Here is a 15,753-nt window from a genome sequence, read left to right on the forward strand (position 1 = left end):
ACTCAAAAGAAGCTTTTTGTTAAAATCTTTAATTTTGATTTAGAACAAGAATCATGGGTATTGGAAAACCGAAGCTGGAAACCAAACATGGGGAATGAAAAAAGTTGGCTGAATGAATGATTATAAATTTGGCATTATTGGATAAGATACTATTGTTTTGAGTGGATATATTTTTGGTTCTCCTTTAATTTATTTTAGTGGATAAAAACATTTTGCCGTTTTTTGGTGAGGGTCCAACCTAGTTGGACCTAGTTGGACCAAAACCTTGTTACAGAACCATCTTCTATATGTTCCATGCTACACCAAACAAAAAGTCTCTATATTATTATCTAGTTATGTGTACAGTTGCTTTCAATTGAATTATTACTTATTGGATTAATAGAAAGAAAAAAAAGGGTAGTAGATTTCTAAATTTCTAAATTTCAGCATACTGGAGATCCCTGAAAAGATGATTTGAACATTCATATCTTGTCGTGATGGAGAGATATTGAGGAATTACTGGACACTAGCTGCCTCTGATATAATTCCAAATGATCACTTTGTGAGCAACAAATATAACCATGCTTTTGCTTTTTGGTCCCTGTTTTCTCTTGAGCCTAAATCAAGTTCTTCACTTTGGTGGTCTTTGGTGGTCTGGCTTCCTTCTAAACGAATTTGTCACCTAGGTACTTCAAATTCATGAGAACTTTGTTAGAAAAAGCTGCTACTAGATACTTTTTCTGTCCTTAGATGGGAAGCTTGGGGCATGCCTTTTCTCCTATCTTTTTATCCTCACTATCTTCAAGTTATTGTTCATTAACAACTGTTGCCATGTGATTGACATTGTAGAGTCAGGAACAAAAGATATAACTGAATTTGTTCAGTTATTACCTCAACCAATATATTAATGCAGAATGCAATGGATATGATCATTTAGCAGTAAAAATCAGTGGATTATTAGACTAGATCATACTTTCTGTCACAATTTCTATGAAGTCTCTAAAAATATGAACAAATAGTGTGTATGGGTAAGAGTTTATGTGACACCAAGTTTTGTCTTGTGGAACGATGGTTATGAAGGGATCAGAACACTAGGGAATCCATACAAGGTCGGGTAGAAACATAAATATCAGGAAAATATGGAGCAGATGTAAGAGATAGCAATGAGACAACCTCAAAAATTAAACAGAACAACACAATCAACGATACAGAAACCTAATTAAGTTTCAATGATTATACTTTTGCAACAATCCCAAAGAGAAAAAAAAAAAAAAAAGCACATAATTAATTATCTAGCTTAATGAGGGCCAAGTGGAGCTCTTGGTTGACTCTGAGGGACCAAAGTTGTATGGTATTGCCTGGCTTGAGTCTGTTTCTCTTTGCAACATTCATCCAAGTGTTGCTCAATACGTAGCAGTTTCTGCTACCCAATTTCCACTTCTTCAAGATGATGGTTGACAGCTGAAGGCCTGGCTCTATCAATTGCACTTTCTTGCCTTTGAAATGTATCCCATCTGCTTCTTTTTCCTGTAGACTGAGTTGTTCCTCACTCCTTAGAAAGTCATCCCTCTTTGGGTCCCTTGGAACCGAAAGCCGGTTCTGAGAAGCGTTCATATCAGTGATGGTCAATTTTTTTTGAATGACAAACTTGATGTCCGAACCCTGCAGTCCCACGATTTTTTCCTTGAACTCGGCTGGCATGCAAGGTGGTCGGTCTGGAACCTCTTGCTTGATCTTTGTTGGGTTCTTCCTCTGCTTCTTGGATTTCCTGTACTTTTCTTCTTCTTCTTCTTCTTCTTGCTTTTCTTGATTCTTGTTGATGTTTCCAGAGTTTTTGGTTGCCAACTCCAATGGCTTCTTCTCCAAAGGCTTGTTTCTCTTCCTCTTGAGTTTCCTGTATTTGTAGTAGGATTGAGACTCCAATTCTACTGGTAATACTTTTAATTAACTAGTACGTTTATTAAATCTGTAACTATGATATATATATATATATAGAGAGAGAGAGAGAGGTCTACCAATTGATTGAGAGATCAAACTCCAGTGACTTCCTCTTCTTCTTCTCCAAAGGCAGCTTCTCCAGGTACTGCTGCTTTCTCTTTTTCTTGTAGAATTTATTCAAGCCCATCAAGATCCTCTGGGTTAGCAGCCGGTCTACCTTGTTTTGATCCTCACCCACAGCTCTGATCACCTCCTCTTTGATTTTATTGAAGCCCTCGCATATGGCAGGAGAGTCGCCCCTCAGATCCTCAAGAGTGATGGCCATGCCTTCTTCCTGAAACAAGAAAAAAGGAAAGATTTTGAATTCCAAAAGCGTTTCAAAAAGACCACAAAGGAACAGAGTGATTGGGAGTGAGTATGATCACTACCTGATCTGTGAGAAGAAACAAGACACACAACACAACGCAACACACTGAGAAAGACACAGACCACAATGTCTTCAGAAAAGAATGATTGGTTATAATTTATATAAAGAAAGAAAAGGGTTCTGTTTATCTTGTTATTTTTATGGGTTTTTCTTCAAGTGGCATAAAGAGATCGGTAAAAGCACCATCCAACCTGCCTTTTATGCCAATAGAAGACAAAGCCATCAGCTTCAAAAGAAGTCAAAAACAAGATAAACAAAGACTGCAAGACAAATGCTGACAATCATATACCATGCTGATTAGATTGATGTCATCATGTACACCTACTCAAAATATTCTTCTGTTATCGGATTCAACTGTTGGAATTATTGGTGAGCAGCTAAAGTCTTAAACTATATTATCTCATTATTTACTCATATTAATTAATTTGGACTTGAGAAATCATAGGAAGTAAGGGGTTGGTTTAAATTTTAATAATTTTGAGTTGAAGACAAAGCAAACATCACAATCCCTTGTCGGTACAAACAAACAAACAAACAACTTTTTAGATTTTCTTCCACTAAAATTGGCAATAAAAGTTTATTAATAATAATAATAATAATCAAACGGTCAACAGTCAACTCAAGTAATCAACTTTTAGATTCCTTGAATTCCGATTGTTTTCTTCTTACTCTTTCTTTAAAATTTAGCCATGAATTATATCTATCAATTACTATCATCCACGTGTGCCTCCATCCTGTCATTGTCTGCTTTTTGGATCGATGTGTACCTACGATGGGCATTAATTGTTGGAATTTTTGGTGAGCTCTTAAACTATATTATCTCATTATTTAAAAGGCACGTTTCCGTGTATTTGTTGAAAAAAAAAATACACGTGCTGCTTTCTGGGTAGCTCATATTAAAATATTATATTATTATATATTAATTAATTAATTATTCAGCTGTCCTCTAAGTTTCGCCTCAGTCTCCGTCTCAGAGATCGAGAAAAAGACAGCCGTTGGCTGGCGCCGACATGAATTCGTTTTTATCAAGGACAAAGATTCCATGCATTTATTTTCCAACACGGAAAGTGGGTCTGCCCTGACCATGCCAGCACCAGCTTCTAGTCTAGAATGAAATTTTTTCTTGTCTAGAAAGACCAAAAAAAAACAAAAGAGGAAAAAATATATAAATGAAATTTTCATTAAAACTTACTTTTTCTTGATGTGAAATGTCAAATCATCACATTTTTCAAAAGTTTAACGAGGTAGGGAGTGATAAATTTAATTATTTAATTTATATTTTTAACTCTCTATCGTAAAATAAAACTCATCATTAATAGGTAAAGTCGAACACGCGAAATATTTAATTAAAATAAAAAATGAATGACATAAACAATATTCGAACTCAATACTTCTATTTTGATACCATATTAAATTACCACTTATTTCAAAAGCTTAAACTAATAGAAATATGTGAGTTTAATAATTTAATTTATATTTTTAACAAGAAACAAGACTTTCAAATAAACAAGCAATAAGATTAGCATGTTTGCATCTGCTGGACTTTGATCCACAAAAGAGTGAATATTAAACAATAAACACAATCCAGTGTCAAACTGTAATAAGCGATTAAAATTATGACTCTGTATCAAATGACTTCCACTTAAAATATAAGTAATAATCACTCATCAAATGAAAAAGAAAAACATATATATATATATATATATTGGTCGTCTACAATTCAAGCTTTAAAACAAAAAAAAAAAAACAAAAAAAATTGCAGAAAAATTGAGTGAAACACTTTATCCTAGCAAAGTGATCCCCAAGGGGATCCGGGCCCAAAATGATCCGAAAAGCTTGTAAAGTATCTTGGCAAATTGTACCTACTCCACGTGGGTCGGTCCCCACATAGAGAGGGGCACCCCAACATTGAGAAACAACTTTCTATCAATTTTTTTAGCTTTTTGTTAATGATTAACTACAGATTGTTGGGACATCCAAGAGACTTTCTAGAAGAGGAAGAAGGACTCGACGGCTCAGGCTTCAGGTTCTTGATTTACCATGTTTCCTTTTTTTTTTTCTCACATTGATTAAAATCACAATTCCTATGAAGTCACTAAAAATATGGGTAGCTGTTTATGTGACACCAAATTCAGGACATTAAAGAATCCATACAAGGAAAATATGTCAGAGATATCAATGAGACAACCTCAGATATTGTTAAACCCAAATATTAAACAAAACAAAACAATCAATTTGTTCTAACAAGCAAAAGTACTTCCAATCCAATAAACAAAAAGCACAAACCATAAAGGTAAAAAGGAAAAATCCTAATTCTCTACCTTAATGAGGGCCAAGTGGAGCTTTTGGTCGACTCGGAAGGACCAAAGTTGTATAGTATTGCTGGACTTGAGCTGGTTTCTCTCTGCAACTTTTATCCAAGGCTTGCTCAACATGTAGCTGCTGGTGCTTCTGCCCGATTTCCACTTCTTCAAGAAGATGGTCGACACCTGAAGGCCTGGCTCTATCAATGGCACTTCCATGCCTTTGAAATATTTCTCATCTGCTTCTTTCTTCTCAAGACTCACTTGTTCTTCACTGCTTAGAAAATCATATCTCATTTGGCCCCTTGGAATCGAAAGCCGGTCCTGAGAACCTTTCGTATCAGTGTCGGTCAATACTTTTTGAATCACAAGATTGATGTCCGAACCATGCAGCCCCATGATTCTGTGTTTGAACTCGATTGGCATGCAGGGTGGTTGGTCCGGAACCGCTTGTTTGATCTCTGTCGGGTTCTTCCTCAACCTCTTGGGTTTCCTGGACTTTCCTTCTTCTTCTTCTTCTTCTTCCTTTTCTTGATTCTTGTTGATGTTTCCGGAATTGTTGGGCTTTGACTCCAATGGCTTCTTGGGTGGTATAATTTTCAGGGCAACCCTCTTCTTCTTCTTCTCCAGGTACAATTCTCTCTTTTTCATGTGGAATTGAACAAATTCCATCAAGATCCTCTGGGTTAGCAGCCGGTCTACGTCGTTTTGATCCTTACCCACATCTCTGATCGACTCCTCTTTGATTTTATTGAAGTCCCCACATATGGCAGGAGAGTCGCCCCTCAGATCCTCAAGAGTGATGGCCATGTCTTCTTCCTGAAACAAGAAAAGGAAAATATTTTGAATTCTACAAAGAATTTAGGAATGATTGGGAGTGAGTATGATCATTAATTACCTGGTGTGTGAGATGAAACAAGACACACAACACAACACAACACAGAACATGCAATATATGTCTTCAGAACAGAAGAAAAGAGGCTCTTTAAAAAGAAAGAAAAAAAAAAGAAGATCAACAAGAAGAACAAGAGCCTAGTACAATAAAAAGACAAGATAATTGATGTAGACTTTGGTTGGTGGCACGCTTTTTGACTGCTATAAAAAATATTAATCCAGCATTACGACATTTGGAAAGGATTGTACACGTGATTACCAAACAATGCAAAATCTTAAAATTTGTCAACTATACAAATTAACATTCACCAAATATATTAGAAGTAGTAAAACAATTACAACAAGTAATTTGCTGACAAAGTTGAAACTTTTTGAGCACTTAAAAGAGAAAAACCATTCCGGGTAGCCAAGCTAGTATAAAAGAATAAGAATTACAAGAAGTTAACATTTCAAAACTTTTGAAGTTGACACTTTCTTGCATAAGACAAATGACTCATTGACTTATATTGCAGTAGCCCCCTAGAAGGTCTAGACAGTTCTTCTACTTGATCTCTTATCGGAACTCCGATAGGCTTCAATTTTCGATGAAGAGGTTGCATGGTTTACAAAGAAACATCTCTAAGAGAGAAGATGCATAATCGTTCCAAGAATAAATACTCCTTACCACACTAAATTCTATACTTAGATTCTGTATGTTTCGATGTAAAATAATTTCTAAAAAATATTTTTCGTATTTTCCGGTGTTTAGTGTAACTTAAAATAATAGACAACAGAAAATATTTTCCGTTTGATCGAAAATTCTTCTTAAATTTTCAAAAAATAGTTTTCATTTTTAAAAATCATAGACCAGTTTTCGAGTTTGAGCATCTTATTCATAAATTGACAAATCCACCTGGGATGTCGCCAAGACCCTATCGAGATCCACCCGATACTCCGCCGGGACTCACCTAGGACCCAACTGGGACCCTACCGGAACTTGACCGGAACTCAAATGGGACCCACCCTAGACCTGACCAGAACCCCACTGGGACTTGACTGAGACCCACCTGAGACCTGACCAAGAGCTCAATAGGACCCCCCAATACACAACTGGGACCTGCCGAGGCCCAACCAAGATCCCGCCAAGATCCTTTCGATACCTGTCTGGACTTGACTTGGACATTATTAAGACTCGGTTAGGACCCCATCAGGACCTTTTTGGTACCTATCGGACCTGATCAGAACATTGTTGGGACTCAGTTAGGACACTGCCAGGACTCGGTCAAGACCAACCAAAACACCGCTGAGACCCGATCAAGACCCTTCTATGACCTGGTTACGACATTGCCAAGACCTGGTTGGAACTTCACTAGGACCCAACTGAGACATTTTCGTAATTTAAAATTTAATATGATTGAATATATATATATATATATATATATATATATATATATAATTTAAAGTTTAAAATGTTTTTAAAAAAATTATTTTTCAGGATAATATTTCTCACTGAAAACATTTGAGAATCCATACCAAATTTGTGCCTAGGAAGTCTCCATAAGTAGACTTCAAAAACCCTACAGGATAAGAGTTTTGCATGACATATGAAAGAAAATAAAAATCCAGAAACTACCGATCTGTCGCATTCTAGCGAAAAGGTATGTATCAATCTTCTTGGAAAGACTTTTCCACTGATCCGGCGCACCAACCTCATAAAAGAATCATATAATAACAACATTTTTTTTTCTAATAGAATAACACCAGATATTATATCTATATCTAGTTATTATATTTTAATGCTACTATATATTAAGAATGAAATTAAATCATATGTCACAATCAATAATACTATTATATATGAAACTGAAACAGAATCTATCAGTTTAGTATTAAAATAAAATCGTATAAAGTGCGGTTTGATTTGATTAACATTATCAATGGCCAAGACGAGGATTTGTTTATCAAAAAAAAAAAAAAAAAGACGAGGATTTGCTTTATTTTGTATTTATTAAAACAATAAAAAATAAAAAATAAAGGAAAGGATTTACCATGCACCATAAAATATGAGGAGTGATTAATTACGTCAATAGTGTTTCATTTTATTTTTTATTTTTTCATCTTATCTTACAAATTTAATAGATCTATCATTAGATTTGTGAACGAGAATTTTTAGTCAACAAGAAATCTTCTTTATTATAAAAGAACAACACATTTATATTTAAAAAATAAAAAAGTTAGTTAAATCTGGGCCTATGATATTTTTCCAAGATATGTGCTCCAGTTTTAAGTGTACAGCACATAGGAGTTAGGAGTTGCCATGTGGCACCCTAGCCTTTGATATTCATATATTTGAAAGATATATGATCCAGCTCCAACTTGGCCAACTTGGAGCTAATTTTTTTCTTATTTTTTAATTTTTAAAAAATAAAAAAATTAAAAATTAAATTTTTTTTAAGCAATAATTTTTATTTTGGTCCTTCTTTTGTTTGGTATTTTAAAAAAAAATAAAAATTGTATTTTTATTCATAATAATGACCAATCCAAAATAAAAATTATTGCTTCAAAAACTTTTTTAATTTTAATTTTTTAAATTAAAAGATAAGGAAAAAGTTTTTGAAGCAAAATACAGTTTTTATTTTTTTATTTTTAAAAAATACCCAAAAAAAAAAGAATAACCAAAATAAAAATTATTGCTTCATAAACCTTTTTTATTTTTTATTTTTTAAATTAAAAAATAAGGCAAAAGTTGGCCCTAAGTTGGTCAAAATAGTTGGGTCTTTAGCATTTTCCTATTTAAATATCAGCGATGGATTTTTATTCTTAGAGGCCTTTGTTGATTCAAAGGTTGATTTTCATCACCACATTATTATAATTGTATAGTAATTATATGAGAATCTACTAAATAATATTAGTCATTCGAAATGAATCATTATCCAACTGTTAGGAGCAATGATATGAACCCCAATAAGCTCTAAGACTCAAACGATGAGTTAATAATTTCTTGATAAACCCAAAAGGAAAATAAATAAATAAATAAGAGAGTAAACCTTTTTTTTTTTTTTTTTTTGAAAGAATAAGAGAGTAAACTTGATTTTATCTTTTCAAGCACTTCATAAAGGGCTCTTTTATGTCTCTTTGCTAACCACTGCATGGTGCAAGGCCTTCTTTGAGATAATAAAAACCCCGACAAAGCAAATGTATTAATTTCACTGCAAAGATGATAGTTGATGAATTTTATTTCATGAAAAATTGTAGTCAAGTGCATTTCGAAGGAGATGCTAACTTCTATTTTAATTTATTTTTTTTGGTACATTTCTATAACAAATTAGAAAACTTTTGTATTTGAAACAGAATTTTTTATTTTTTATTTTTTTAAGATGACATAATTTTTGTATATATTATGACTTATGATTAAGAATGAAATTAAATTTATGAGTAACTTCACTTACCCTCTGAAATATCACGCTTTTTGTAAATGCTCCTTCAAAGTTTAAAAACTCTCACTTTGGTGTATCGATCTTTTGATTTTTTTTAATTACTCCCCCTTCCATTAAAGATTGAGGTTAAATCAGACGATAGAAGTGGGAAAAGACTTTTATATCTCTGAAATTTTTAAAAATTTCAAATTTATGCTTATATATATATATATATATATATATATATATATATATATTATTAAAAAAAAAAAAAGTGTCCCATCCTGGGTCACCTTGGACTTTAAATTAATGAAGAAAAACAATATATAAAGTCACTAAAAATTTGAACCAACCATGTGTATGGGAATGGGTAGTAGTTTATGTTTATGTGACACCAAATTTTTTGTCTATGGAACGATAGGCATGAAGAAACCATACAGGGGAAATAGGGAGCAAATGTAAAGGATATCATATCAGTGAGAAATTCTTAAACGCAAATAGCTATTAAACAAAACAAAACAAAACAATCAATTCATTCTTACATGCGAAAATATTTCCACGGTGCGGATTATATCATTATACAGAAACCGAGTTATGTTGCTGTGATTATACAATGAGCCCCAAATGGATGAAAAATAAAAAAATAAAGAAAAGAAAAAATCCTAATTCTGTAGCTTAATAAGGGCCAAATGGGGCCTTCGGTTGACCCTGAAGGACCAAAGCTGTACATTATTGCCTGAGTTGAGCCCGTTTCTCCTTGCAATATTTATCCATGGACTGCTCAACATGTAGCTGCAGCTGCTACCCAATTTCCACTTCTTCAAGAAGATGGTCGACACCTCAAGGCCTGGCTCTATCAATGGCACTTCCATGCCTTTGAAATGTTTCCCATCTGCTTCTTTCTTCTCAAGACTCACTTGTTCTTCACTGCTTAGAAAATCATATCTCATTTGGCCCCTTGGAATCGAAAGCCGGTCCTGAGAACCTTTCATATCAGTGTCGGTCAATACTTTTTGAATCACAAGATTGATGTCCGAACCCTGCAGCCCCATGATTCTGTTCTTGAACTCGGTTGGCATGCAGGGTGGTTGGTCCGGATCCGCTTGTTGGATCTCTGTCGGGTTCTTCCTCTGCCTCTTGGGTTTCCTGGACTTTCCTTCTTCTTCTTCCTTTTCTTGATTCTTGTTGATGTTTCCGGAATTGTTGGGCTTCGACTCCAATGGCTTCTTGGGTGGTATAATTTTCAGGGCAACCCTCTTCTTTTTCTTCTCCAGGTACGGCTCTCTCTTTTTCATGTGGAATTGAACGAATTCCATCAAGATCCTCTCGGTTAGCAGCCGTTCTACCTCGCTTGGATCCTCACCCACAGCTCTGATCACCTCCTCTTTGATTTTATTGAAGTCCCCACATATGGCTGGAGAGTCTCCCCTCAGATCCTCAAGAGTGATGGCCATGTCTTCTTCCTCTTCTTCTTGAAACAAGAAAAGGAAATAATTTGAATTCCAAAAGAGAATTTCAGAGAAGACCACAAAGGAAAGGAGCGATTGGGAGTAACTATGATCGATCTCTGGTCTGTGAGAAGAAACCAGACCCACAACACAACACAACACAGTGCGAGAAACACAGAGCACAATGTCTTCAGAACAGAACAGCACAGAAGAGAAGAGAAGAGAACAGAGCAAAAACGAAATGAAAGTGAGTATTGGGTTTCTTCCTCTTATTACTTATTTATATCAGCCAACGGTCACAAACAAAATTTGAAATTATAATTACTATTTTACCCCATCAATGGTACAAACTCTGATAGGCGCGTTATACCGCCAACGGTCACAAACCCATTTTGAAATCATAATTACTACCCCATCTATGGTGCAGCACTGCAGCGGGTGCTCACCGTGTTTGGCGGAATGGTGCAGCAGGTGCTCACCGTGTTTGTCGCTAACGGTCGAAATAAGCGCACATGCGCCGGTTTTCATTGGCTTTGCCACCAACGGTCCCGGTCAGAGTATACACCCCCAAATTGTCACAAACTCAATTTGAAATAACTATTTTGCCCTCCATTTTTTTAAATATTATCTTCCAAGGTTGTCTTGTGGCTGTGAATTGCATTTTCATTATTTTGAGAATTGGTATTTGTTTGTCAGGGAATTGGGATCAGCTGCACCGCCTTAGATCAGACGCACCGACTTAGATCAGACCTCATCCCATTGTCTGGAACTAAAAGGGAATGCCCTCAAACTGTTTGTGAAAGGTTATCACTGAAAAAAGGTTCCTCGCACCCCCTGCAGATGAGTTCTATTGTTCTCTTTATAACATGTACATCTTCAATCATTCACTTTTACCAAGAAACGTACTTCATTTTTGGCCTCTGCATTGTGATGGATGGACTGGCTATACTAATAATAATTCATGCCTTAACTGTTTGCTTGAATTCTTCAACTGCTTCAAAGTGCAGATCTCAGGAGCTCAAAAGAAGCTTTTTGTTAAAACCTTTAATTTAGATTTAGAACAAGAATCAGAGGTATGGGAAAACTGAAGCTGGAAAGCAAACATGGGGAATAAAAAAGTTGGCTGAATGAATGGTTATAAATTTTGTATTATTGTGATGAGATACTATTTTGAGTGGAGATATTTTGGTTCTCCTTCAATGTTTTTTATTAATGGATAAAAACATTCTGCCGTTTTTTGGTGAGGGTCCAACCTATAATTGCTAGAGATATAGATCCTTAAGTTTCATCAGTAGATTTTGCATCAAATCAAGTGGTCTTAGGAAGTAAAATCTAGATTATAAGTTCTCTTACTTTCTTTTAATGCTATATATCATTATTGTCATTACATTTTGTTTTCTAGATATACAGAACATATTTGGGCCACGAATCTAAATGCATAGATTAAGCAAATATCAACCTAGTTGGACCAAAACCTTGTTACAGAACCATCTTCTATATGTTCCATGGTACTCCAAGCAAAAAGGTGTTTTATTACTATCTAGTTTATATGTACTGTTGCTTTCTACTGAATTTATTACCTATTGGAGAAATAGAAAAGAAAAAGCTTAGTAGATTTCTAAATTTCAGCAGACTAGAGATTCCTGAAAAGATGATCTTAACATTCATATCATGTTGTGCTGGAGAAAATTGAGGTATTGCTGGACATTGGTTGCGTCTGATATAATTCCAAATGATCACTATGTGATAGTGTTAGCAACAAATATAACCATGATTTTGCTTTTTGGTCCCTGTTTTCTCTTGAGCCTAAATCAAATTCTTCACTTTGGTGGTCTGACTTCCTTCTAAACGAATTTGTCACCTAGATACTCTAAATTCATGATAACTTTCTTAGAAAAAGCTGCTACTAGATACTTTTTCTGTCCTAAGATGGGAAGCTTGGGGCATGCCCTTTCTCCTATCCTTTTATCCTCACTATCTTCAAGTTATTGTTCATTAACAACTGTTGCCATGGGATTGACATTGTAGAGTCGGGAACAAAAGTTATAACTGAATTTGTTCAGTTATTACCTCAAACAATATATTAATGCAGAATGCAATGGATATGATCACCGAGACAACATCAAAAATTAAACTGAACAACAGAATTAATTATACAGAAAACGAGTTAAGTTGTAGTGATTATACTTTTACAACAAGCCCAAATAAAAAGAACTGACAAGAAACAAAAAGCACAGTACTAATTATCTAGCTTAATGAGGGCCAAGCAGAGCTTTTGGTTGACTTTGAAGGACCAAAGTTGTACATTATTTCCTGGCTTGAGCCCGTTTCTCTTTGCAATATCCATCCAAGGGTTGCTCAACACGTAGCTGCTGAGCACAGTACTAATTATCTAGATTAATGAGGGCCAAGCAGAGCTTTTGGTTGACTTTGAAGGACCAAAGTTGTACATTATTTCCTGGCTTGAGCCCGTTTCTCTTTGCAATATCCATCCAAGGGTTGCTCAACACATAGCTGCTGAGCACAGTACTAATTATCTAGCTTAATGAGGGCCAAGCAGAGCTTTCGGTTGACTTTGAAGGACCAAAGTTGTACATTATTTCCTGGCTTGAGCCCGTTTCTCTTTGCAATATCCATCCAAGGGTTGCTCAACACATAGCTGCTGCTGTTACCGAATTTCCACTTCTTCAAGAAGACGCTCGATTCCTTAAGGCTTGGTTCTATCAATGGCACTTTCTTGCCTTTGAAGTGTTTTCCATTTGCTTCTTTCTCCTTAAGACGGGCTTGATCCTCATTGCTTAGAAAGTCAAACCTCATTTGGCCCCTTGGAATTGAAAGCCGGTCCTGAGAAGGGTTCATGTCAGTGATGGTCAATTCTTTTTGAATCACAAGCTTGATATTCAAACCCTGCAGCCCTGCGATTTTGTCCTTGAACTCGGTTGGCATTTGGGTTGGAACCGGGTGCTTGATCTCTGTCAGGTTCTTTCTCTGCTTCTTGGGTTTCCTGGTAAGCACACAAGATAACTTGAGTCCCAATCCTACTACTACAATTACAGTACTTGAAACTATCTTTGTAGTAATACAATAAGTAAGAGATCAAAGTGAGTATGTAGTTGATGTTTATAAAACCTGTAACGTATGATATATATGAATGGAGAGGTCTCTACCGATTGAGTGAGAGAATACGAGTCACATATATATATTGAATTCTATTACCTGGACTTTCTTGACTCCAATGGCTTCTTCTCCTGGTACCGCTTTCTCTTCTTGTAGAATTCATCCAAGCCCATCAAGATCCTCACAGTTAGCAGCCGGTCTACCTCATTTTGATCCCCACCCACAGCTCTGATCACCTCCTCTTTGATTTTATTGAAGTCCCCACATATCTCAAGAGAGTCCCTCCTCAGATCCTCAAGAGTGATGATGGTCATGTCCTGAAACAAGAAAAATGAAAGATTTTGAGTTTCAAAAGCGTTTTAGAGGACACCACACTGGAAAGGAATGATTGGGAGTGAGTATGAGAAGAAACAAGACCCACTTCAATGTCTTCAGAACAGAGGAAAAGACAAGAGTAGAAAGAAAAGATGAAAGTGAGTATAGGTTGAATGGGTTGGTCCTTTGCCACTTCAAGACAAGCCATCACAGAGCTTTAAAGAAAAGTCAATAAAAACATCGTTAGGGCACCATAATAGATTACTTACAAAGGATGAACTTTTTACTGACCACACATTCAATCTGTCTGTTTATGCCACTTGACCCTACCCTCTTTGAACAACTTAGATTTTCTTCCGCTGAAAAAAGACATGACAAGTTCATTGGATTAAAAAGAAAACGGTTACATCAACTGAACTCCTTGGATTCCATTGTTTTCTTTTTTACTTTTTCTTTAAGATTTAGCCATTTGGAAAAATGGAAAAATCACATCACCAATTCAATGACTCTTAATATAAAATCATAATAATTTTATGTTAAATAATGTGGTATAGATGTTGTAGATTGAGTAGTAAAGATGCTTCCATAGATTGGTATTTACAAAGAAAAAAGGGGGGGAAAAAAAATAGAGAAGGAAGAGAATTGGCAAAGAATGGTATATAGATATGGCATTTCTAGAGCAATCTATAGAGCATTTCTAGAGCAGGAATGACAAGGCACAATTTGTTTGCAAAACTCCAGCTGCTAAAATAAGCTACAGTGAGTGCTACATATATAGTCATAGTAATAGAATAATAGTACAAACAATGGTATACAGAACTGCAAATTGCAACATAATGCAATCAGGGTAATCTAGCAACCTAATTCTTTATATATATATATATATGAAAGCAATTTAATTACGTTAAAAAGCACATAGGGTTACAACCTTAATACACAATAATTATACAAGAGAAATTCCTATTTAGTAGAGAAAGAAGAACAAATGTTCAAAAAATTAGAAAAACTACAGAAAAGTAAACAATGATGAGATGCTATGCATATGAAAAGGGAGTTGCTGAAAAATCTTTTTCAGCTTATTTTCAATGTTCGGTGCATTCCAATCTCTCCAAATATTTCACATTAAACATAAAAGAGCCACCACGGTTCCAAAATGTCACAACGCTCCGAACTCATCACTATCTCACCCTTTTAGGCATAACCCAAACAATATCAAACAAACTAAAAGGCGAGATCCATAATTCTCTTGCAACTTCACAATGAATAAGAAGGTGTTCAATAGATTCCACACTTTTCTTACACATACCACATTAATTACTCAACGTTAATTTTTTTTTCCTAACGCCACCATCAACACAATGAATGGTACTCCCGAAGGAGTCTTTATTCTCCATATATTTTTCCAAGGGAACGGGGAACTTGTACCTATGGTTAACACATGTACCTATGGTTAACACATGATCAAACGACTTCGCTTCAAACTGTTGCCTTTTGGAAGAGATTCAACAAATTCTATATACGTCTCACTGCCTTACTCTAAGAGAATAGAATGTCTCAAAGAAAGAGGAAATCAACTCCATCTCCCAATCCTGTACCAGTTCTAAGAAATATTATATTTCAGTGAATACTTCCATTTCAAAACTACATGAGATCCGCCACCTACATTGTAATACCCTATGTGATTAACAAGCTTTTGTTCAAATGCAAAGATTCTTGCAACTTTTATTAATGAAAATTCCTTTAAAAATAAAAGTATTTTAAACCGAAAAAAAGTAAGTAATTTTTATCGGAGAGTATTTTTGTTCTTTTAGGTCATGAAAGGGAAACATTACAATTCCAATAATAGATTGAAGAGCGATTGCAAAAATTGAAACATAGTGAGAACATTAATGATAATAAATATAGTTAACTTTTTTTTTTTTTTTTTGTTAATAAGG

The 15,753-nt window shown here is 35.1% G+C and overlaps 2 protein-coding genes across 2 annotated transcripts; both read right to left on the reverse strand.

The window, feature by feature from the left end:
* Nucleotides 1-9,598: 9,598 nt before the first annotated feature.
* Nucleotides 9,599-10,626, reverse strand: LOC148586183 (uncharacterized). Its single transcript, XM_088515488.1, has one exon. It carries the CDS (start codon nt 10,388-10,390, stop codon nt 9,599-9,601), a length of 792 nt encoding a protein of 263 aa, XP_088371614.1. The 5' UTR covers nt 10,391-10,626.
* A 1,887-nt stretch (nt 10,627-12,513) lies between these two features.
* LOC132179195 (B3 domain-containing protein At1g05920) lies at nt 12,514-14,039 on the reverse strand. Its single transcript, XM_059591860.2, has 3 exons — nt 13,923-14,039; nt 13,601-13,818; nt 12,514-13,388 (listed from the first exon to the last, which is right to left on the reverse strand). The coding sequence occupies exons 1-3, from the start codon at nt 14,022-14,024 to the stop codon at nt 12,914-12,916; spliced, it is 795 nt and encodes a 264-aa protein (XP_059447843.2). The 5' UTR covers nt 14,025-14,039; the 3' UTR covers nt 12,514-12,913.
* Between the last annotated feature and the right edge of the window lie 1,714 nt (nt 14,040-15,753).

This window comes from Corylus avellana, chromosome 4 (genome assembly GCF_965113065.1).
Source record: "Corylus avellana chromosome 4, dhCorAvel1.hap1.2, whole genome shotgun sequence".
NCBI classification, from domain to species: domain Eukaryota; kingdom Viridiplantae; phylum Streptophyta; class Magnoliopsida; order Fagales; family Betulaceae; genus Corylus; species Corylus avellana.